Here is a 26191-nt window from a genome sequence, read left to right as displayed (position 1 = left end):
TTCCATTATTTCACTTACAAAATGGTTTTCTATTTTCATTTCTTGACATCTATTTATAAAGAGCAATTACCTTCACAAATTCCATAGCAAAGAATTTTTTGTATTCCATCTCCATAAAAAAACTGCTGAAGATCAACTCGTGAAGGATCTTACGGGCACCTATAAATCATTTTGGGGAGAAGTGGGAGGAGCATTGCCAAGGCAAAGAAAACATTTTAGCTATTAGTAGTGGCAGAACACTATAAAAATATTTCACATGCTAATAGACTTCAAGGACTCAAATATTAGTGGCACTTATCACGTTAATATTTAAGAGCTAGAATTTAAAATACATACATGTAATGTCTTTTCCCTTATTTTCTGTACCCCTCTCACTGCTGTACCTTACTTCATCCTACTTCACCCAACCTTTCTCCATTCCTTTTCATTCTGTCTCACTAAAAACTACCCTCTGTACCTCCCCTTCTCCATCCCCTTTAGCCTTACTCTAACTTTTTTACTTTTGGGTCTTTGTTTAAATTTTAAAAATGAAAATTAATATGGCTTTTATAATGGCATTACTACATGAATACATACATACTCTTTTTTACTGGTTCTGACTAAACGAAAAGGCACTACAATTAAAAGGCAATCTCCCTGGGTTTTAACACTGGTTGACTGGTTGTTCTCACCATGAAAATACAATATCTTATCAAGTTAATTGATTTAATAAACAAAAGAGATCACAACTCCACTTTACAGCTGTAATATTCCTTTGCTTCAAAGCAAGAAGCATAAGTAAAGATCTACCTACCTTTATAAAGCTTTGCATCCCAAAGCATTAACCTGCTTATGAGACAGGGATTCTCAGAGCCAGGTTCTTCTCTAAGGCAAGCTTGGCAAAAGATCTGTCTGAAGTCACCTACAAACAAAAGATGTTACATAGTTTTTATTCTTAAAGTATTTCTCTCAAAAATACATTTCCTATAAGAACATATGAAAAAACTAACAGTAAATCCTCTCATACTTGATGTCAAGAATAATTCTGTCAACATCAAAGAATCAAGAGCCAACAAAACATTATTCATAGCATTTGAAATGCAATACTGAAAATAAAATGCATAAAAAACAACAATCATTTTACTTTATGCTCAATGACATTTTAAAATCTGTGGCTATTTAAAAAGACAATATTTTATGAAAAATAAGAAAAACAGGCTATACGCTTACTTGAGTAGCTCATAATTTTATTCATCCAGGACCCCAGACGCAAAGCAAATTTCTGATGAGCCATAACCTCAGAGTGTAATACTTCTACATGAAGTGGGTGTTGAGAGACATTTTCTGAATGACTCTACAAATGAAAGGAATATTAGAAACAAACTAGTTTTTAAATTTTTTGTTTTAAAAGTTATCTATTCCTCAAAAAAACAAATCATATAACTATTACATTTTCAAATCTCTGGGTCTAAATGCTCCAAACTTATGTTTACCTAGGATGTCAAACCACTTCAACAATATAGCTGTTTTACTTGGGCTCTTGTACATTCCTCTTAACATTTTCGTTTTGACCCTAATTCAGAAAATTACCTTTATATCTTCCTTTGCTTCCTGGCAAGCAGCAAAAGCACCTGCTTTAACAGCCCGACGGCCCTAATTATAGACAAACATGAGAATTAAGTAGTAGACTGACAATCCCAATCAACATGTAATATAAAACTCAAAGACCCAACAAGCTCTTAATTATTAATCATTTTTGACCACCTAAAAGTCCTAAGATTGATAACACCTATAAGATAAACAGAAATGTTTAGCATTAGCTACCTTCATGCAGCTTCAGAACTTTCAATGCCACTGGTAGAGAATTTCTATACTTTAGGGACTCAGATTTCTTGCTTCACAAGAATGTCATTATTTACTTATTGTAGTATACTCTGTTACATAACAATAAATTAGGTTTAATAAACTATTATTATTAATACATGCCTTAGATACTTTTCATGAGTAAAACTGAAATTCTTTAACATGTGTTCCATAACACACATATAGTCCACTAGTGGGTTAGAGGTGTGGCCTAACAGATACTGACTTCTCAAGTCCTAGAATCACAATACCAGTAACTAGTGCTGTGATGCTTCTTCCACTGTCTTACACTCCTCTTGAGGGTAGGGATTAGGTTACTATTCCTTCTGCCTATCTGAAGAATACATTTTGTTTTGGATGGGTGTTAAATAAAAGTTGAGCCATGTCATCAACATTATTCCATAAATAGTTTTAATAAATAATGTTAAGCTAACCAACTTTTCAGGATTCATGTAGTCATTCATGTAGACTGTAAATTCAATAATTTACAGAAAGACAGCTAAAGTTGAGCTGACATTCTTAACTACTCTTTGCCAAATATATTCAGTAACTTTCTATTTAGACTAAAAAAGGAAAATTATAGTCAACTAAAACTGTAATATACACACACAGAAAAACCAAGTTTCAACCAATTTACTTAGGCTATAAGGAATAAACGAAGAGCATGGTTGTACCTGACACATTACTAAAGCACTTGGCAAGGGCTACAGGGCTACTTGGCAACACCCAAATTCCAGGAAGCTGATGAAGACAGCATAATAATTCAAATAAAACTCACGAACCTCTTTGTCTATGGCAGTGGTATGCAACTGGGCCTCTGCAAGCTCACAGTCAAGAGCTCTTTGTAGACTGTATATGACATGGTCATATGAATGGTGTTCGTCATTGAAAAGGACACAGTAGTATCTATCATTTTTCTCCCTGTTTAAAACAAAAAGATACATATTCAGACACTGCAACAAATAAGCAAAGGAAAATATGAAAAACAGGCTAAAATGAAAAATGCCATGTGATGAGTAGCACCACGTAGTTTCCTATGTATGAGAAAAGTGAAAGTGAAGTCACTCAGTTGTGTCTGACTCTTTGCGACCCCATGGATTGCAGCCTAAGAGGCTCCTCTGTCCATGGGATTTTCCCGGCAATACTGGAGTGGGTTGCCATTTCCTTCTCCAAAGTACCACTCTAATACTAGTATAGGAGATGATTTTAAGTGGTATAGTGCCATAAAATTTTAAAACTCTGATAAAAGTATCAATTTTTTCATGTTTATCCCCGAATTTTTCTTACTTCCAGAAGTAAAATGCTATTCTCATTAAGTGGCAGTAAGTCTTTAACACCATTCATAACTCTAGCTAATCTCCCACTGTGACAAAGGGAGACAAGCCTCAGGCTCAGAACTTTCAAGCAGGGAATGATAAATAGTCAAGATTTTACTAACATCTAGTGTTTATTTATTTTTGTTTCTACCTTCTATTTATTTTAAGTAATACTGGTTTTATAGTACTTTTAAGTTTTTTTTTTTTTAAGATGTATATATTTTAAGTGCCAGCACTACCATTTGACTGAGAAACATCAGACAAATCACTTAAGCATTTAATCTTGCTGAGATGATGGTATCTTTTCCATCTCTAAGAAGAGATGTGTAATATCTACATTTGAGTGTGAGGACCTTATAAAATATGTGAAAATGGTTGTTGTGGGCTACAGCTACACAAATGTCAGAAATTACTACCAGTTTTAAACAGTTTACAATAATCTTCCATTAAATAGTCAATTGATCCTCATAACTCTAAGAGGCAGCTTTTCTCAAGCCTCTTCTAGCTTAGGAAATAACAAACTCAAAAAGACTTCTCTTTCGTCCCAAAGCCAACAAACAATGAGAATTAGAAATCAGATCTGTGACTCTGAAGTACAGTGCTGTCTACATAAATGACCACATTCAAGCAACCCACCCTTTTTAGACAGGCAGATTGCTAGAATTAAGCTTAGCAACACAAAATTTCTTAAAGCATTTAACTGATGCTATCAATGTATTTGAAATTCAAACTTTTTTGGACATAATTTCCGATGACCTTTATTTTTCCAAGCAGTTTATGGTCCAGTAAAAGTCAAAATGATACATTTAATGTCTTTAAAAATTGAAATTCTTAAGTCTCTCTCCTAAAATAATACAAATAAACCCAGTAAACTCAAAAAACTGTATTTAGATTTGTGAAACTCCTAATATTACACAGGTAGAAAAATTCCCACAGGGCCCAAACTGTATTTCATATCAGGTCTGGAATTCTCTTTTGCCTTTTGTAAATTAAGAGCCAATACTGCTGTCACTAAAAGACCTACGGTTGTCAGAAATTGCTGGGTTTTAGCTAAAAACAAAAACAAAAAACGCTTAAATCCCTACATGTGAAATAATCCTAGATCCCAAAGCACAGGACAAAGGGATATCTCCTTATTCTGACCATCAAAATTTTTGATCAAGAAAAGTGCTAAAGATCTGGACTAAATGGAAACACACTGTTCTGAAGTCCCCACCTTAGTTCACAAACCTCTCAGGGAACCTGGAAGTTGTCCAGGCCAGGATCAAACTGGGCAATTTACTTCCTTACTGGGACGAATGGCTCCTAAGTCCTTGTAAATCGTTTAGAACAACAGCCCTAAAATGTTTTTTCTTAAAAATCAGAAGCTCCTGATTAAGCCCTTCTTTTGCCTTAACTTCTGTATGATGTCTTAGAAGAGTATCTCATATAAATGAACACTTTGGAAAAATTCTCTATATAAAATTTTCACAATGATAGATAAGTTAAAGCAGTAGATAAAAACAAAAGACATTTTTTAAATACTCATTCTGCAATATAAATAACCATTGTGAAAATTTCCCCCTTTAAAAAAATCCCCCACCTTTTCTGGAGTTCAGGAGGCAGTTCTTTTTCTTCTTCCCATATAGTCATTTCTACAATGTATTTTATCACCGAAGGGAATATTTTCCTGGCTTGGGCAATTACCTCTTCATTCAACGGACAGCGTAAGTTCTGCAAGGAAGTATAGAAAAACATATTCTCAATGTTGTATACAAGTAAGTGGATGAGAATGATGATGTTATTAATTTATAAGAATAATATTAATGAGTTCATTTACACCATCCTCCAGGAATGAATTTAATTTCAGCCCAGAGGTTGCTGTTCCCATTGTTTAGCTGAATTCCTTGTGGCCAAGCTGGTGCTACAGATGACAGAAAGCAAAGGAGGCAAAATCATGGAAGTCTCCCTTATGATGCTCTTCCTTATGAATGTTTTTCTCTGCCTGAGTAAACTAATCATATCAGAGAACAACAAGTTATAGGGTTTGGTTATTCCTTACAGCTTACGAAAACATTTCTCATTTAATTTATTCCAACTGATCCTTATAGCCACTCTGTTAAGGCAGAAAATTTATGACATTTAAAAGATAAAGATTCCATCTAAGGACTTCCTGGGTAGTCCAATGGTTAAGAATCTGCCTGCCAACACAGGGGACATGGGTTTGATCCCTAGTATGGAAAGATTCCACATGCCTTGGGGCAACTAAACCCATGTGCCACAACTATGGAACCCCATGTGCTCTAGAGCCCACATGCAGCAACAAGAGAAGCCACCACAATGAGAATCCCGTGCACTGCAACTAGAGAGTTGTCCTTGCTTGCCACAACTAGAGAACACCTGTTCGGAGTGACAAAGACCCAGCACAGCCAAAAATAAATAAAGAAATATTTCAAAAAACATTTTTAAAAAAGATCCCATTCAAGGTCAAAGAGCCTCTAAACGAATATAAAAAGCAATACTAACATCTGAGTCTTTTGACTTTCATGGAAAAAAAATGTTCATTTCATTAAAGAATACCACTTCTTTAATAGGTTTGTTCAAACCAGTTAGCTAAAAAAAGAAAAATGCATTTAACTGCTCTGCATCATAAACCATTAGTGAAATGCAAGCCAAAACCATAGTGAGATGTCTCTTCATACCTGCTAAGGTGACTATTATCAAAAAGGCAGACAACAAGTGTTGGCCAGGATGCGGAGAAACCTGAACCCTATACACTGCTGATGGAAATGTAAGATGGTATAATTTGGAAAAGTCTGAGAGATGCTCAAAATGTTAAGTATAGTGACCTTATGATCCACCAGTTCCACTCTGAGATATCTACCCAAGAAAAATGAAAACATATATCCACACAAAAAACTTGCACACAAATGCTCATAGCAGCATTTCTCATAATAGCCAAACAGTGGAAACAAGCTAGATTTCCATAGACTGATGAATGGATAAATAAAATGATGCATAATCCACACAATGGAATATTATTTGACCATAAAAATAAACTATATGCCAAAAAAGTACTAAAGTATATTCTTTAAATGGGTGACTTTTTTAATACAGTATGCAAATCAAAACTCAATAAGTTGTTTAAACAAAGCAGTAAGCAGGAAAACAAATATAGTAGCTCTTTAGACACACACACATTCACACATAAAATCCAATAGAAATTCAGTAGAAGGCTTTAATATTCAATTTTTTACACCATACTATACCTACCTGCTATACACCATACTAATGAACTGTATTTTATTCTGTGGTGACCAAAACATTAATCTACACATTTACTCTTCTGCACCTATTCTTCCTCACTCCCCAATGCTTTATTATTTTCATTTCTACCATCTCTTCAATATGTCACCTTTTCTCTGGAGATTTTACTCAGAAGCTTTTGCTAGAAAGAGAGAAAAAGAGTGCCAAAGGTACTAAGAGCAACATTAATCCACTATGTTCCTATTTCTTATCTTCAGAAATATTTCCTTTCAATTCTTAATCAAAGTAGTCTGAAATGAAAAGTTAGAAGAATCTACTTATTACTTCCATACTATATCAGAAGCTAAGTTCTTCAGAAGAGTTCTGGTAAGTAGGGAAGAAACTTTTAAATAAATCATTTATAGCTTAGAAAATAAGAAGGTCCATTAGAGGGAACAACAGGGTGACAATCAAAATCGATTTTAAAAAAACCTTAATAATAAACCCAGAAATGTACTACAGAACTAGAAAGAAATTTCCCTTAAACATACTTTTAGAGATATTGCCAAATCCTGGACTATAGGCTGATTGGTATTGACCAGGTCTAATTACACTTGGTAAATCCCTGTTATGGCTGGCACAATGCCACACACCTGGCAGAGTATGGATTTCACATTCACCAAAGCAGAGACGAAACAAATGTGAAGCACAAAGGACTCTTGGGGGGCAATTGATTAGTTATTTGCTAGTTGTAAGTATGCTCTCACATTCAGATCATGAATCTGTTCCTGAGTATCCAGACTTGCGGGCGTAACAAGCCTGAATGATCTATTTCTTTTTGAATCTAACTATAAATCCAAAGAAATCCAAGAAGATCAGGTTAGTTCAGGACTAAATTCAGTGTTCTGAGGCCATATGACTCGGGAAAACCACAAACAGACTGGAACCCCATGAGGTAGGAAGAAGGAGGCTAGTTTTGTAAACTTGATGAGCACTTAGGTTGATTCAATACCCTGGCTACTGTAAATAATGCTGCATGAACATAATGGTGCATGTATCTTTTCAAAATAAATAAATTTTGTACTTCTTTTTTCTTAATTTTATCTTTGGATTGTTCATTACTAATGTATAAAATACAAGTAATTTTTGTATCTCATATCCTGCAATTGTGCTGAACTTGTTTATTAGTTCTAACAATGTTTTAATGGATTCCTTAGGATTTTCTATATACAAAATCACGTCATCGGCAAATAGAGTTTTACTTCTTCCTTTCCAATTTGGGTGCTTTTTATTTCTTTTTCTTGTCTAACTGCCCCAGCTGGAATGTCCATTACACTAATGACTGGATATTCACTGTGGCAAAGCAGAATATGCCTTACTTCCCATCTTCGGGGCAAAGTATCCAAAAGTATCCTAAAACTGAGTTTTAGGTTCTTTTGACAAAAATGCATCCTCACCAGCATATCTCACCTATTCCCTAACTCATATCTGGAATCAGGTATTTTTACAACAAGCCCCGGTTTCTTTTAGTGGAAAATGGCACTTAAGAGATCAAAATACAGACCCTAGGAATATTCAATGTTATAGAGTTATCAGGAACAGTTTAAAGGACACAAAAACTATTTATTCCTTAAGTTTTAAAAAGGATTCTTCTGTGAAACCAATTGAGCATGGCATTTTTTAGGAGGTACTTTCTTGTGACAACTTTTTACATTTCTTCAATGGTTATTAACTGTTTAAGTTTTTTCTGTTTTTGAATAAATTATGACTATACTGTTGGATAAAAGAATCTATTTTCAAATGTCTTTGCACAGAGTCATATAAATAGCCTTTTATAATCCTCCTCTATCTGTGGTTCTATGGTCATTTTCCCATTCTCCTTTTAATTGTCTCTATCTGGGCTTACTCACATTTTTTTTTCTTGATTAGGAGGTAAAGTGGATAATATGTTCGTTGATTTTTTTTTTTCTTTAAGAATAGCAATTACGGAATTTATGTGTCAGTTCTACTGTTTTCTAATTCATTATATCTTCCTATTTCATAATAACTACTTCCATTCACTCTTTTAGGATAATATATTGTTTATTCTTACTTATCAAATTGACTGCTTAACAAACAAGTATTCTGAGTTCATCTTTTCAGTGTAAATTCACTCCTTTAGAGAAATATGGAATCAAACCTTTATCAATTTATCAAATCTTTAAAACATCTAGAATCAAATACAACTCCTTACATTTAAATAGAACACAAAATCAGGATTCTCAATGGAATTCAGCTTAACCCATACAAATAACATTTACTTTTATTTATTTTCATCAAGCTTAAATAACAATTAAAAAACAGCAATATTCTTACCTCTTTTGTGGTACCTGCTCTTCCAGGTTCATGACTTATACAAAAAGGACCAGTTTTCCATGCTTCTGTGTCCCCACAGTCACAAAATCCTCCTCCAGTAGAAGTATGCATCTGACAAATGAAAAATGTGTCTTAATTTCAAAACATTTAACAAAGCAAAGAATAAAGATAACTCAAATAATACATGTTTCCTGCTATTTCAACCTTAATTGCCTTTAATGTTATAGATATATATCAAAAAATATTTTTTTGATAACAAAAAAAATTCTCAATACTTAATACTTAATCACAACGAAAATAGACCTTCAAAATTGATACATTTAAACATACTCAGTTTTTAAATAGTTTTTAAAACAGATTGTGTTCAGTTCAGTTCAGTTTAGTCACTCAGTTGTGTCCGACTCTTTGCAACCCTGTGAACCGCAGCACGTCAGGCCTCCCTATCCGTCACCAACTCCAGGAGCCCACCCAAACTCATGTCCATCGAGTCGGTGATGCCATCCAGCCATCTCATCCTCTGTCGTTCCCGTCTCCTCCTGCCCTCAATCTTTCCCAGCATCAGGGTCTTCGTATCAGGTGGCCAAAGTACTGGAGTTTCAGCTTCAACATTAGTCCTTCCAATGAACACCCAGGACTGATCTCCTGTAGGATGGACTGGTTGGATCTCCTTGCAGTCCAAGGGATTCTCAAGAGTCTTCTCCAACACCACAGTTCAAAAGCATCAATTCTTCAGTGCTCAGCTTTCTTTACAGTCCAACTCTCACATCCAAACATGACCACTGGAAAAACCATAGCCTTGACTAGATGGACCTTTGTTGGCAAAGTAATGTCTCTGCTTTTCAATATGCTGTCTAGGTTGGTCATAACTTTCCTTCCAAGGAGTAAGTGTCTTTTAATTTCATTACTGCAATCACCATCTGCAGTGATTTTGGAGCCCGGAAGAACAAAGTCAGCCACTATTTCCCCATCTATTTGCCATGAAGTGATGGGACTGGATGCCATGATACTAGTTTTCTGAATGTTGAGCTTTAAGCCAACTTTTTCACTCTCCTCTTTCACTTTCATCAAGAGACTCTTTAGTTCTTCTTTACTTTCTGCCATAAGGGTGGTATCATCTGCATATCTGAGGTTATTGATATTTCTCCCAGCAATCTTGATTCCAGCTTGTGCTTCCTCCAGCCCAGCATTTCTCATGATGTACTCTGCATATAAGTTAAATAAGCAGGGTGACAATATACAGCCTTGACATACGCCTTTTCCTATTTGGAACTAGTCTGTTGTTCCATGTCCAGTTCTAACTGTTCTTCCTGACCTGCATATAGGTTTCTCAAGAGGCAGGTCAGATGGTTTGGTATTCCTATCTCTTTAAGAATTTTCCACAGTTTAAAAAAAAAGAATTTTCCACAGTTTATTGTGATCCACATAGTCAAAGACTTTGGCATAGTCAATAACGCAGAAATAGATGTTTTTCTGGAACTCTCTTGCTTTTTCAATGATCCAGCAGATGTTGGCAATTTGATCTCTGGTCCCTCTGCCTTTTCTAAAACCAGCTTGAACATCTGGAAGTTCACGGTTTACATATTGCTGAAGCCTGGCTTGGAGAATTTTGAGCATTACTAGCATGTGAGATGAGTACAACTGTGCGGTAGTTTGAGCATTCTTTGGCATTGCCTTTCTTTAGGATTAGAATGAAAACTGACCTTTTTCAATCCTGTGGCCACTGCTGAGTTTTCCAAATTTGCTGTCATAGTGTGTGCAGTACTTTCATAGCATCGTCTTTCAGGATTTGGAATAGCTCAACTGGAATTCCATCACCTCCACTAGCTTTGTTCGTAGTGATGCTTCCTAAGGCCCACTTGACTTCACATTCCAGGATGTCTGGCTCTAGGTGAGTGATCACACCATCGTGATTATGTGGGTAGTGAAGATCTTTTTTGTACAGTTTTTCTGTGTATTCTTGCCACTTCTTCTTAATATTTTCTGCTTCTGTTAGGTCCCTACCATTTCTGTCCTTTATTGAGCCCATCTTTGCATGAAATTTTCCCTTGGTATCTCATTGTGTTATGTGCAAAAAAAAAAAACAAAAAACTATATGACACCCAGAATGCTTGAGTAGATTTTATGATTAAACAGACTTTTTAATTCATTATGATGATACTAGCATAAGTACTTAAGAAATGTATATTTTCATCGATATTAACATCCTACAGCAACTAAAACTTATTACAACATTTTTTTCTTTGAGGGTTCCCGTAAAAAAATTATCTAAAATATCATAGCTTAGATAGAGAATGATGACAATGACCTGAATTTGAATTTTCCCCAAATCTCCCCCCTCCAAATTATACAACTAACAAGGAGAATAAATAGAGCCACACGTGACCCATGTCTGCAGGATTATGGGAGTCAAAAAAAGAAATACCCACTATAATATTGTAAAGTAATTAGCCTCCAACTAATAAAAATAAATGAAAAAAAAAAAAACAAAAAAACCCCTCACTAAAACCAAAAAAAAAAAAAAGAAAAGAAATACCACAACCTTCACATGACTTCTTTTATCAGAGTTTCTGTTGCCTATCACTTCAAGCATGTGGATACAAACAATAGGGGCGGGAAGCTAAAGAGACTCCATTAAAGAGAACAGAGGGGTACAAAGGACTTAAATCAAGCACAGACAAAATCACATCCCAGAAGAGAAAGCTCAATGTTAAAGGACAAATACTGAAAACAGATTGGGACTTGGTGGCTCACAGGCAAAGAGACTGAAAGTGAGCAGGACCAGAAGTGGCCACCTCTGAGAAGCATTACTTTTGGAGGAAAATCAAATACATTTGAAAAGGTGGTAACCCCTTATAGAATGTGACAGTAAATGAAAGAAGGAAGAAAGAAAGCTTAAGAATCCTATAGAAACAAGATATGCCAAACCCTCCCCTCACTTCACCACCATCATCAATATCATCTATAAAAGAAATTGCACAGAAGAGGGTAAAACTGACAGAAGAGAGCACTTGTGAACATTATTCATGAAATGAAATAGACAAAAAGTACACCATATCCATATAAAACTGTTGCAAAAAAAAGCCCCAAAATGTAAATAAGAGCCAAAACTCAATTATGAAGCTGGAAGAAAATATAATGCTCCAAACTGAATTACCCATCCTCGAACAAGCATTAAAAACCCTTAATCAGATTAAGACGCCTTTAATCATAAACACAAAAGTTAAAAACAGAAATGGACAGAAAAGAAGAAATAAATGAGACCTGAATGAACTCAGGGGAAAAAACAGAAGAAAATGATGTATCAGAAGTAAATAGCATTGAAACAAAGCAGGGAAACAGAGAATGAAAGTAAGATGAAGCAAAGAAATACAGGGTCAGAGGAAAAATGGTTGAAATAGAAGATAGGCCTAAGAAAGGTAGATGAGTTTAACTAGAGTCACTAAAGAAAAATCAAAACAATGGAACAGGGATAACAATCTAAGAAAACTTCCTGAAAATAAAAGGGCTTAATCTACACAGTGAAAGGGCCATGAGCAACTGAGAAAAAACTTGTATGATCAACTCCAAAACATAACCTCCTAAAACTATTAGACTTTAAAGATAAAAGCCCTCAGGTTTTAGGCAAAAAGAAGAAATAACATAATCACAAGAAAATTAGACTGGCATCAGACTTCTCAATAACAATACATGAAACAAGACAACAGCAGAGCAACATTTTCAAGAAAAGAAACAGCAAACCAAGGATATTATCTACAGCTAAGCTATAAAAATACAATTTTGAACATGTCAGAACTAAAGGAACACTGTATACACATGATCTTCCAGAGGGATCTGTCTGAGCAGTGATCAGCAAACTTTCTGTATAAAGGAACAGTGAGTAAATATTTTAGGCTTTGCAGGCCATGGAATCTCTTTTGAATTACTCAATTCTACTTTTGTAGTGAAGCAGCAGCCACAGACAATAAATAAATGAATAAACATAGCTACGTTCCAATGAGAATTCATAGGCACTAAAATTGTAAATTTCATATAATTTTCATTTATCATGAAATATTATTGAGAGTCCCTTGGACTGCAAGGAGATCAAACCAGTCAATCCTAAAGGAAATCAGTCCTGAATACTCACTGGAAGGACTGATGCTAAAGCTGAAACTCCAATACTTTGGCCACCTGATGTGAAGAAATGACTCACTGGAAAAGACCCTGATGCTGGGAAAGACTGAAGGCAGGAGGAGAAGGGGACGACAGAGGATGAGATGGTTGTATGGCATCACCGACTTGACAGACATGAGCCTGAGCAAGCTCCGGGAGTTGGTGACGGACAGGTAAGCCTGGTGTGCTGCAGTCCATGAGGTCGGAAAGAGTCGGACACAACTGAGCGACTGAACTGAACTGAACTGATTATCCTTATTCTTTTTCACAATATAAAAACCAGGTTAGGGGTTTCCCTGGCAGTCCAGAGGTTAAGACTCTGCACTTCCACTTCAGGGGGCATGGATTCGATCCTTGGTTGGGGAACTGAGATCCCACATGGCTTGTGGTGTGGCCAAAAGAAAAAAAAAAAATAATAAAAACCAAACTTAGCTTGCAGGCCATATACAAAAATAGATGGTGAACTGTATTTGACCCATAAACTAATTTACTGAACTTTAGAGGATGAGCCTCAGATGACCAAGCAGTGACTGGGGAAACTTCAGAGAAAGGATAGGTGGTAAATATTTTATGTATGTAATTGTAGTGCTAAGAACAAATCAAAGGGCTTCCCCATTGGCTAAGTGGTAAAGAATCCTCTTGTAATGCATGAGACATGGGTTCAATCCCTGGGTCAGGAAGATCCCCAGGAGAAGGGAATGTCAACCCACTCCAGTATTCTTGCCTGGAAAATCCCATGGACAGAGGAACCTGGAAGGCTACAGTCCATGGGGATGAAAAAGAGTTGGACATGACTTAGCGACTGAAAAACAACTAAGAACAAATCAATCATGTTGATGTTTGGGAGAAATCAACACAATACTGTTAAGCAATTACCCTTCAATTAAAAATAAATAAATTTTTAAAAAAAGAACAAATCAAAGGTGTTGAAAGATACATGGATAGAAGAATGTAAACTTTATACAACCTCACAATCAGAAAGACAACAACTAAAAAAATGGGAGAAGGGAAAGAGAAAGCATTAGATTATCAACTACTAAGTAGGTAATAGGAAGAAAGCAAAGATACCATTAAAACTGACAAACTAGACAATAAAAAGTTAAGTAAGGGAGTAAAAAGGAACTAAAGGCACTATAAAAATTATTACTACAAATGTTGCTACTAGAACAAAGGTAACAAAAGAAATTAGAATATACAAATCAATTTTATATACTGAGGAATGCTAAACTCATCCATAATTACGAAAAATATAGTTTAAACCAAAGTAAAAGTATAAACTTTAGAATAGTGAATGCCATGGAAGCAAGGCATAAACTACAGAAGCATTAAAAAAAATTCTGGCAACTGGAGCCCATTATACAGAGTGAAGTAAGCCAGAAAGATAAAGAACATTACAGCATACTAACACATATATATGGAATTTAGAAAGATGGTAATGATAACCCTATATGCAAAACAGAAAAAGAGACACAGAAGTACAGAACAGACTTTTGAACTCTGTGGGGGAAGGTGAGGGTGGGATGTTTCGAAAGAACAGCATGTATACTATCTATGGTGAAACAGATCACCAGCCCAGGTGGGATGCATGAGACAAGTGCTCGGGCCTGGTGCACTGGGAGGACCCAGAGGAATCGGGTGGAGAGGGAGGTGGGAGGGGGGATCGGGATGGGGAATACATGTAAATCCATGGCTGATTCATATCAATGTATGACAAAACCCACTGAAATGTTGTGAAGTAATTAGCCTCCAACTAATAAAAAAAAAAAAAATTCTGGCAAACATAACTACATATAAATTAAAATGTCATTAAGGCAAATGGCAGCACAAATCAAGTTTAAAAGACAGAAAATAGATTTTATACACTTAATTTTTGACCCAGCAATATCATTCTGAGGTTACCAAGAGAAATGAAAACAAATGCCCATGCATAGACTTGTATTTGAATGTTCATGGTAGCTTTATTTAAAAGCTGGAAATAAGTATTCATCAAGTGATAAATAGGTACTATATTGTGGCATTTCCATGCAATGGCATACTACTAGGCAATAAAAAGGAACAAACTGCTGATACATGAGAGGTGCTCAAAGGCATTATACTAAGTGAAAATAAACAGACAGGAAACACTACATAGTATATGCTTTCACTTCTATGACATTCTAAAAAGCCAAAACTATAGGGACAGAAAACAGATCAGTGAATGCCAGGAACTAGGGGTATGTGAGCAAGAGGACTGCCTGCAAAAGGGCACTAGAGAACTTTTGGAAATGATATAAATGTTTTACATCTTGATTATTGTGGTGGTTTGTTGTCATTGTTCAGTCGCTAAGTCGTGTCCAACTCTTTGCGACTCCATGGATTGCGTGAGCATGCCAGGCTTCCCTGTCCTTCACTATCTCCCAGAGATCACCCAAGTTGATGTCCATTGAATCAGTGATGCCCTCCAACCATCTCATCCTCTGTTGCCCCCTTCTTCTCCTGCCCCCAGTCTTTCCCAGCATCAGGGTCTTTTCTAATGGGTCAGTTCTTTGCAGCAGGTGGCCAAAGTACTGGAGCTTCAGCATCACTCCTTCCAACAAATATTCATGGTTGGATTCTTTTAGGATTGGCTGGTTTGACCTTCCTGCTGTCCAAAGGACTCTCAAGAGTCTTCTCCAGCCCTACAGTTCAAAAGCATCAATTCTTCGGCGCTCAGCCTTCTTTATAGTTCAACTCTCACAGCTGTACATGACTACTGGAAAAACCATAGTTTTCACTATGGAGACTGGACCTTTATCAGCAAAGTGATGTCTCCACTTTTTAATACACTGTCTAGGTTTGTCATAGCTTTTCTTCCAAGGAGCCAAGTGTCTTTTAGTTTCATGGCTGCAGTCACAGTCCACAGTGACTTTGGAGCCCAAGAAAATAAAATCTGACACTGTTTCCACTTTTTTCCCATCTATTTGCCATGAAGTGATGGGACCACATGCCATGATTGTTAGTTTTTTGAATGTTAAGCTTTAAGCCAGTTTTTTCACTCTTCTCTTTCACCCTCATCAAGAGGCTCTTTAGTTCCTTTTCACTTTCTGCCATTTAGGGTGGTATCATCTGCATATCTGAGGTTACTGATATTTCTCCCAGCAATCTTGATTCCAGTTTGTGATTTATCCAGCCTGGCATTTTGCATGACTTACTCTACATATATTAAACAAGCAGGGTGACAATATACAGCCTTGACATACTCCTTCCCCCAATTCTGAACCAATCAATTGTTCCATGTCCGGTTCTAAGTGTTGCTTCTTGAGCTATATACAGGTTTCTCAGGAGGCAGGTAAGGTAGTCTGGTATTCCCGTCTCTTTAAGAATTTTCCAGTTTGTTGTGATCCACGCAGTCAAAGGTTTTAGCGTAGTCAATGAAGCAGATGTTTATCTGGAATTCCCTTGCTTTTTCTATGATCCAACAGATGTTGGCAATTGGATCTCTGTCTGGTTCCATTGCCTTTTCTAAATCCAGATTGTACATCTGTAAATTATACGTTCATGTACTGTTGAAGCCTAGATTGAAGGATTTTGAGCATTACCTTGCTAGCATGTGAAATGAGTGCAATTGTGCAGTAGTTTGAGCATTCTTTGGCATTGGCCTTCTTTGGCATTGTGATGAAAACCGACCTTTTCCAGTCCTGTGGCCCCTGCAGAGTTTTCCAAATTTGCTGACAGACTGAGTGCTGTATTTTTGCAGCATCGTAGGCTTTCCTGGTGGCTCAGATGGTTAAGAATCTGCTTGCAATGCAGGAGACCTGGTTTCGATTCCTAGATTGGGAAGATCCCCTGGAGAAGAGAATGGCTACCCACTCCAGTATTCTTTCCTGGAGAATTCTATGGACAGAGGAGCCTGACAGGCTACAATCCATGGGGTCACAAAGAGTTGGACACGACTGAGCAACTAACACTTTCACACTGTGGTGGTTACCGAACTGTATGTGTCTATGGAACTGTACACTTAGAAAGGTAGATTTTATTGTATATCAATTATATCTTTAAAAATCTAACTTAAAAATGAAAAACTATTAAAGACAAGCACATTAAGATAATATTTGTGAAGTATATAACATAGCAGTAAGAAAAAAGCAACAGAAAAATAAAGGACAGAGATAGGTATTACACAGAAGAAATTAAACATACAATTAAAAAATGATAAGATATTCACAATACTAGTAATAGAAGTGCAAATTAAAATAATGAGATAATTTGACTACTAACAGATTGGCAAAAAGTAAAAAGACTGATTAAATAAACTTGGGGACAGATATAGAGAAAGACCATTCTCATAGCCTTTTAATGGGACTGTAAACTGACATAGCAATTCAGAAAAAAAATCTGGAAAAGCTATCAAAATTTATGCACACACCCTTCAAGGCAGAAAATATACCTCTAAGAATCTAGTCTCAAGCACTCTTGAATATATACATTGGTGTATAACAAAGGTATATGTATATGTTGCATTATTGGTTTATTACTATAAAACTAGAAACAATGTAACTACCTAGAAAAGAGGGATGGGTTAAGTATATAATGACATACTCCCACAAAGGAATACATGTAGCAATTAAGCAAGGCAAGAGTTATTATATGTAACAACACAGAACTATCTCCATGATACATTAAATTAAAAACAAGTTGCAGGGAATTCCCTGTCAGCCTAGTGGTTAGGATTCTGGGCTTTCACTGTCATGGTCTGGGTTCAATCCTTGATCAGGGAACTGAGATCCTGCAAGCTGTGCAGTGAGGCCAAAAAAAAGTTGCAAAACAAAGTACATAGTAGGATCCCATTTATACACACACACACACACACACACACACACACACACACAAACATACCTCCTAAACATATAAATATATATGTTTATAAATACTTAAATAAAGACCTGTAGGGATGTGTACTAAATCGTGTTTAATTTAACAAAGAAAGTATGATAGGACAGAAAGGCAACAATAATTTTTATTTGTATTCTTCTGTATTATTTGAATTTTGAAAAAGTAAGTTTTATTGCACTGCCTAAATAATTTTTTTAATGCTGTTGCATTTCGAAGACAATATATAAATTCTCATTACGTAGAACTGATCTTAAGATAGACCCTGATTGTTATTTCTATAATTAAATCTTAGATATCAGCCCTGCCTATGATCCTAATACTTCCTATGATCTGCCCTTTTGATCCTAACACTTGATTTCAACAAATGTCTACTGAAGGACTTCCATGGTGGTCCAGTGGTTAAGAATCTGGGCTTCTAGTGCAGGGGGTACCGGTTTGATCCCTGGTCAGAGAACTAAGATCCCACATGCTGCATGGAGTGGCCAAAAAACAAAAAAATAGCAATGATCTTTAATAGTGGGTGTTTTTATTTATTTTCAGAATAAAAATGCAGAGTTTACTGAAAAATTTTTTTAAAGAACATGCTTCAGTATATTCTCCAGTTTTTCATATTTACCTTTTTGTATGTATGTAAGAATGTTTACATGCTACTCTCTAAACAAATTTCAGTTACAGAGTAATACAGTGTTATCAACTACAGTCACCATGTTACATACCTTAGATTCTCAGACCTTATTTATCTTACTGTAGTTTTTTAATTAATTTGTTTTTAGTTACACTGGGTCTTTGTTGCTGCACTTAGGCTTTCTATGCTGTAAAAAGCGGGGACTACTCTCCAGTTGCACGGCATGGGCTTTCTCACTGCAGCTGCTTCTGTTGCTGCAGAACACGGCCTTTAGCGGTTGCAGCAAGTGGGCTCAGGAGTTGCCAGTGTGTAGGCTTAGCTGCACCGCAGCATGTGGAACCTTCCTGGACCAGAGATCAAAACCACATTACCTGTGTGGGCAGCCAGATTCTTATCTACAGTACCACCAGGGAAGTGCCTTTACTGTAGTTTTTATTTTTAAGGGATAAACTACAGAAAAGCTGGATATCACAAAGAAGGGGCACATTACACACAGTAATCAAGCTCAAATTTTTATCTCTGTTCTCAAAAAGGTTTTTGTTTGTTTTTATGCTTCTACTTTACTTTCAGTTCTCATCTTAGATTCTACAAGATCATAGCAAAAATTTGGTGTGGGATAGCAATTTTACACAAAAGAGTCAGATCAAAAATTCAATTTGGGGTTCTTTGATATTAAATTAAAATTTATATGAACACATGAACACATTTTTGGGGGGCTTTCCTGGTGGCTCAGACAGTAAAGAGTCTGCCTGCAGTGCAGGAGACCAGGGTTCGATCTCTGGGTCAGGAAGATCCCCTGGAGAAGGAAATGGCAACCCACTCTAGTATTCTTGCCTGGAAAATCCCATGGATGGAGGAGCCTGGCAAGCTACAGTCCATGGGGTTGCCAAGAGTCGGACACGACTGAGCAATTTCACTTTCTTCCTTTTTTTTTCAACTATTTTTGTGACTGTAAGTTAGATACTATCATGCAAACTGCCATGTCTGGTCCACAATCCTTTTAAATTTTTAACTGAAAGACAAATAGGAAAATTCAGTACATTTTAACTTTCCAGATGTTCTCAGAAAGAGTTATAAAACACAGGTGGATAATCTATTTACCCCAAATGAATTACCTATGTGTGTTGTGAGGTAGCAGTGAATGACTATGATCTTCTATGGTGATAACACTCTCAATGCAGAAGCCTTCCCTCTTCACATGAAGAGTGTGAATAAGGGATAGTCACCTTTCATTATTTCATCAACTATTGGTGTTTTCACAGTATTTTAAATGCCTGATTTCAATTTTACAACAATACCAATATTTATTCTGAAAGGTAATCACATGTTCCAAGTAGCAGAACTTCCAACACATTCTCTAGGAATAATCTGCAGTTCTTTTTTTGTGGGGGCAGGGGAAGGTGTGGGGTGTGCTTCATGGCTTGCAGGATCTCAGGTCCCCAGCCAGGGATTGAAACCAGTCCATGGCAGTGAAAGCACTGAATCCTAACCAGTAGACCACCAGGGAACTTCCTAATTCACAGTTCTGAATCATACTTCAGAAAAAAATTTGCAGCAGTGCAGGATTTATTCCTACTCCATCACGGGTAATACACCATAGATCTCTATAGTGAACTTTAAATTCTTCTGCTGTGAACTTTAAGACTGCTATTAAAGATGTACTTTGGGGAACACTGAGTACTCCATAAGGCAGCCATTAGCATGATCTTGGTCTTCAAGCAGGTCTGGACAGAGACCCCATACCATCTCTGTGAGACAGCCCTACTCTGTCCACAGTGCTGGGGACAGCAAAGTTGTTCTACGCTATATTGTGCCTAAAGGTTTTTCTTGATGCTTTCTTCACATAGTATCAGATCTTGGGTCTGCAGCCCCACTGTTATTCTTTTCTTCCCCTTCTCTGCAGCAAAACATATCCCTTCTTATTTCTTCTAATATTTTTTTAATGGCTTCATTTTTTTTTCTTTTATTGTGTTTTATTTTAAAAGAATATACACAATATATAGGTGAGTTACAAAGTAGAATAATGAAGTGAACACCACTGATTCAGCATCTAACCCAGGAAAATACTAATACTGTTGCCAAGTTCCCTGTGTGAGCATCCATTTGACATGGAGGTTATTGTTATCTGAATTGTATTTATTAGTCATTCCCCTGCTTTTCTTTAAAAATTTCACCACATCTAAGAGGTATTTCAGCAAGATTCTATCAATTATTCCCCCACCAAAAATCTTCTGTTCTTTACACACACTTTTGAAGGGTAGTATTTTTTAAAGGTTATAAACATAATTTTTTATTAGTTACACAACAGTCCATCCTCCTAATAACAAAAAGATTCCTGAGTAACTTGTACATGTACCTTCTATAAGAAGAGCTCTGCAAAAACCTAAAGATGATAAACTCAAGGATGCTTCACAAAAGAGTGCTTTGTGGTGCAATGTAGACTGTAAGCTTTCAATACTGAAAGATAGCTTAGTGAAGAGGTTCCCAAATTTAACAGACAAGTTTTACCAGTCAACAGAAAAAATCAGAAAAGGAAGGAAGGAGCTCTTCCACAGAGCTACATGTATGCAATTTAAAGACCTGCTTTTTAGCCTGAGATTATCCTACTTCCTTGGAATTAAATTTTCTTTTTCTTCTAAAACTATAGGAGATGGTAAGGATTTTTTGGTTGCTGTTCATGTGCTCTTTTTAAAATTAAAATTGAACTTATTTAGCCAAATAAAAATTTGTAAACCCTATGTCTTACCCAAAGTCTTTTGAAATTGTACTGTCCCACAGAATCCCAAAGCCTGGCAACCTCACTAAGACCACAATGTAATACTATTCTATACCTACCAGATTGGCCAAAATTTTAAAAGTTGGCAACGCCAAATCTTGCAAGAATGTGGAGCCATAGGAACTTTCATTTACTGCTGAAGAACTTACAAACTGGTATAACCACTTTGGAAAACAGTCTGACATTATCCACTATGACTTAAGATATACTCTAGAACTCAGCAATTCTATTCCAGATATACATCCTGGACAAACTCCTGTACATGTGTACCAAAATACACAAATAAGAATGTTCACAGGAAAGTTGTTTTAATTCAGTAATAGCCCAAAATTGGAAACAATCTATATATCCATATACAGTACAATGAATAAAGACAATGTGGGTTATCAAACACTATAAGGTAAATGGACAAAACATATACATATATAAATACACACACACACACAAACACACATATACATATACATAATGCTGAGTGAAAGCTACTCAACAAAAGAAAGGTATACTAAAAAAAAAAAAGAAAGAAAGAAAGGTACAGAATGACTCCATCTATACAGAATTCAAAAACAGATGGAACTATTCAATATGATTTCGGTGTAAGTTAAAAGGAAAATGAAGTAAACTGTTATCACAAAACACAGAAGAGAGGTTATATCATAAACTGGGAGAAAAACATGGTGATCCAGAAGGAGGCTCCTGAGAGCTGGCAATGTCTCACTCATTTCTTGACCTATGGAGTGGTTAGAAAGGTGTTCACTTAAAAAAAAAAAAAAGAAAGGTGTTCACTTTATAGTTATTCTTTAAGCTGTTAATATGCTTTATACAATCTTTTGTATAAAAGTTATGTACTTAAAAAAAAATTGTAAGGGGTTGCCTCTTGAGGTAGCAGATGCTCCAACACAGATGTTTAACCAGAGCTAAAGGTTCACACATCAGATGCGTTACAGCAGGAACTCAAGTACTCATCAGGAATTTGGACTAGCTGGCCATCAGTCTCCTGCCAATCAAGAGATTTTATGCATCTATTTCCATACCTTGTAACGATGATTTTTATGAACACTATTCTGGAAGCAGTCCATACAGAGTACACATGTTGGATCAATTGCACAGTCCCTGAAAAAGATTAAAAATCAGGTGCCAAAATTAGATGACTCCCATTGATGCTCAAAGTATAATGATGATATAATGTGAATCAATTTCCCATATGATACACAAAGTGTTTATGAAAATACTTTAAAAATTGAATTCCAAATAATGTTGGCCTCTTTCTGGCCATATTTGAATGTATATGTTTGGATGTTTGGTTTTGTTTCCTAAATTATCCTCATTACTTTGAGCTTTCACCTGGTTTTAAACTATTAAATTATACTTCAAAATTAGTTTTCTGGTGCGTGATTTGGCAGCTCATATACCAAAATTAGTTTTCTGAAAAACTGATCAGTTTTTCTTCACTCTCTGCATCATCTTATCCTATTACAGTTACAAATGTATTTTACAGGCACTGATTGTTCACTGGTAAATGTGGCTTGGTTAAAGATAAAATTCCTTAGAATGTAAGCAACATAAGGGAAAGGATTTTAATTTATTTTGTATAATGATATGTCCCAAGCATGTAGAGTAGTGCCTGGCACATGATAAATATTCAATGAATATTTATTGAATAAATTAAATTCAATCTTTCTTAATCTCTTCCTTAATAAAAACTTTTAAAATATAAAATTTTATTTAATACTTTCAGGGAAACTGACAATAATATAAACAAGTGCAAAGTGCAAAATTAATTTTTAAAATATTTATTTAGAAAAGTTGAAGCGATGGAATTGGGCAATGTTAAAACTAAAATTTTAAACGCTACTAAGTAAAGACTGACTAATAACAGTCCCTAAAATATATATGATCTACTAACCTATTCACAGCAGGATTTCCAAACCTCAGCAGTACTGACATTTTATTTTATTTTATTTACTTATTTATTTTTCCCATTTATTTTTATTAGTTGGAGGCTAATTACTTTACAATATTATAGTGGTTTTTGCCATACATTGACATGAATCAGCCATGGATTTACATGTGTTCACCATCCTGATCCCCACTCCCCAGTACTGACATTTTAAACTGAATAATTATTTGCTGGGGATACAGGAGACTGTCCTGTGTACCATAGGATGGTTAAGCAGCAACCTGGCCTCTATCCACTAGATGTTAGTGCCATCCCCCTAGTTGTGACAATTAAAAATGCCTCCAGGACCCTTTTGGAGAAATGAGGTCTACAAGTGTCTTCTACTATGCTTTAGTTGAAACTGACTGGGCTTCAGCTAAAAGTACTTAACAAGATAAATGAAACTGCTATATAGCAAAATGGTATACAAAATACAAAAGTTGAATTTTCCCTGAGAAAAGAGAATAAAGAAATGTAGTATGTTCTAAACAACTGTTGTGTGTGCTTAGTCACTCAGTTGTGTCTGACTCTTTGTGACCCCATGGACTGCTAGACTCCCCTGTCCAAGCAGATTCTCCAGGCAAGAAACTGGAGTGGGTTGTCATGATATCTTCCAGGGGATCTTCCCAACCCAGGGATCGACCCCAGGTCTCCCACATTGCAGACGGATTCTTTACCAGCTGAGCTACTATACACAAATCAGTCAAATCCAGAATTACATTGAAGCAAAAAGTAATTCTCTGTATTTATAAAATCTAAAGATTCACAATCCTAACATAAACAACTTCTAATAAAAGAAAAAAAAAAAAACAACCCCAAATCCCTAAAAGTGCACTTAAGATCTAAAAGTTAAAAAGTTTCAGGCAAGAGTAGAAAATAAAAAAATTCTTCGTGTTACCATGAGGCTTAAGTCCTTTCACAAAAGGCAAAAAGCCTAAAGCCGTTTCTAGTTTCCCTACCACTGACCTCTTCTATCCAATTAAGTTACAAATGCTCCAACAGGTTCTTTGATACCAAATGCCACTTAGTGGCAAAAAAACAACCTAAAATGACAAGGGACTATAGACTTTATTTATACCACTTGCTGTGAATAGTCATAGATTTCTTACAGAAATGTTGTGTTTGGTTATAGGATCCTGCCCTGACTCTACTCGGGAAGTACTCAGAATTCTGAAATACATGTGGCACCAAGAGTTTCAGATAAGGGTGTATGGACTATGTTACAAACAAGGCAAAAATCAATCGCTTATATACTTTCAGAGAACAAGAAGAAAAGTGAGAGAATTGTGCAAATCATATATTCAAAAATAAGCTGTACTAGAAAAACAAACTTATAAATGTGTAATAAAAAGGAAGTCAATTAAGAAGAATTAAATACAACTAGCAATACACCAAGAAAGGTACATCATAAAACAGGCGCAGAATATCAGGCTGTAATTACAACCAATCCTGTACATTTCTAAATCTTACCTACAAGAATATGTTGTCTCTCCACTTTTGAAAACCTTCCCACAAAGCTGAAATGCTCCACTGTGCTTCAGTTTCTCTAAGCAAATATCTGGATCTTCTCCAAATAAGTACCATTCCAGTGGAGTGAATATTGACCTCTGTATGCTCTCCTCCTGCTTTTCCAAATCTGGGTCCATTTCAGCAAAATAAATTTCAGGCACCACTTGTGCCAAATAGTTCAAGAAAGTAGTATAAAAATCAATCTGCTGATCCCACCACTGAAAAACAAAACAAAACAAAAATTAAACTTTGTTACAAGTTCCTTCTTAAAGATCTAGAAGCACAAGTAATGGTACAGGTAATGGCATAATTCTGTAGTTTCAGAGAAAGTGATTTACAGTATATTCTTATTTTACCCTTCTCCAATACAAAAGGAACTGTAGCACTGGATAAGACTCTTGAGAGTCCCCTGGACAGCAAGGAGATCAAACCGGTCAATCCTGAAGGAAATCAACCCTGAATATTCATTAGAAAGACTGATGCTGAGGCTCTGATACTTTGGCCACCTGATGTGAAGAGTCGACTCATTGGAAAAGACCTTGACGCTGGGAAAGACTGAGGGCAGGAAAAGAAGCAAGCTACAGAGGATGAAATGGTTGGATGGCATCATCGATTCAATGGACATAAGCTTGAGCAAACTCCAGAAGACAGTGAAGAACAGGGAAGCCTGGCATGCTGCAGTCCATGGGGTTGCAAATACAAAAGGAAAGTAGGTGATGTTTTTTTTAAAGAAGGACTTGGAAATGAGTGGCTGTTCACATATAGAAAAAAGAAGTGCAGCTATAGCAGATGAGAATTACTCTTCCCTGCTGAAGTGGCCAACTCCTGGTGTGTGAAGGTGACTCCATTATCAGTAGAGGATTTAGTGATAAAGTGTTCCCCATAGCAGTAGTTTAATTATTTTATTTTTTCTTCCAGTTTTATTGAGATATAATTGACATACAGCACTTAATGAGTTTAAAGTGTACAACATAATTATCTAACTTACGTACATCATGAAATGATTACCACAATAGCTTTAGTGAATATCCATCATCTCACACAGATATAAAATTAAATGAATGGGAAAAAAATTATTTTTTCCATGTGATGAGAACTCTTAGGATTTACTCTCTAATAGTTTAATTATTTAAAGGAACCATAGCATTTAATGAGAGCTCAAAATGAAAGACTGCCAGAGTTTTAGAACACAAAAAGCACTTACCATAAAACAAAAAGAAAAGATAAATCAACCAGAAAAAAAAAAAAACCAAACTTTCTGCTCTTCAAAAGAAACGGTCACAGGTGGCTTTTTGCCATGCTTATTTGCACAGGAAAACATGTCAGCATCATTAAATCATTAGAGAAATGCAAATTAAAATGGCAGTGAGATATTCCTATAAAACCTATTAAAGTGTAAGTAAAAAAATAAAATAAAAATTTGGCAATACCAGGTATCAACACAAATGCAGAAAACTTGGAAAGGAAAGGGACTCAAAATGTTATACCTCCACTTTACAAAAGAGTTCAGCAGTTTCTCACAAAGTTAAACATATACTTAACATCTGACCCAGCAATCAAACTCCTAGTTATCTACCCAAGAAATAAAAACTTATGTTCAC

The 26191-nt window shown here is 35.9% G+C and overlaps 1 protein-coding gene across 1 annotated transcript in view; it reads right to left on the bottom strand.

Annotated features, from left to right (window-relative positions):
• Positions 1–26191, bottom strand: part of UBR1 (ubiquitin protein ligase E3 component n-recognin 1) — a 138521-nt gene that overhangs the window by 91942 nt on the left and 20388 nt on the right. Inside the window, exons 2-10 of the mRNA XM_061157446.1 lie at positions 24552–24808; positions 22177–22255; positions 8739–8849; positions 4741–4871; positions 2625–2763; positions 1570–1632; positions 1210–1333; positions 794–901; positions 71–159 (exon numbers count right to left, since the gene is read on the bottom strand). Coding sequence (XP_061013429.1) covers positions 71–159; positions 794–901; positions 1210–1333; positions 1570–1632; positions 2625–2763; positions 4741–4871; positions 8739–8849; positions 22177–22255; positions 24552–24808 — 1101 coding nt within the window. The remainder of the gene's footprint in view (positions 1–70; positions 160–793; positions 902–1209; positions 1334–1569; positions 1633–2624; positions 2764–4740; positions 4872–8738; positions 8850–22176; positions 22256–24551; positions 24809–26191) is intronic.

The sequence above is a fragment of the Dama dama genome, chromosome 12 (genome assembly GCF_033118175.1).
Source record: "Dama dama isolate Ldn47 chromosome 12, ASM3311817v1, whole genome shotgun sequence".
In the NCBI taxonomy this organism is placed as follows: Eukaryota; Metazoa; Chordata; class Mammalia; order Artiodactyla; family Cervidae; genus Dama; species Dama dama.
Note: the sequence above shows the minus strand (reverse complement) of the source record. Positions and strands in the feature narration are given on the sequence as shown.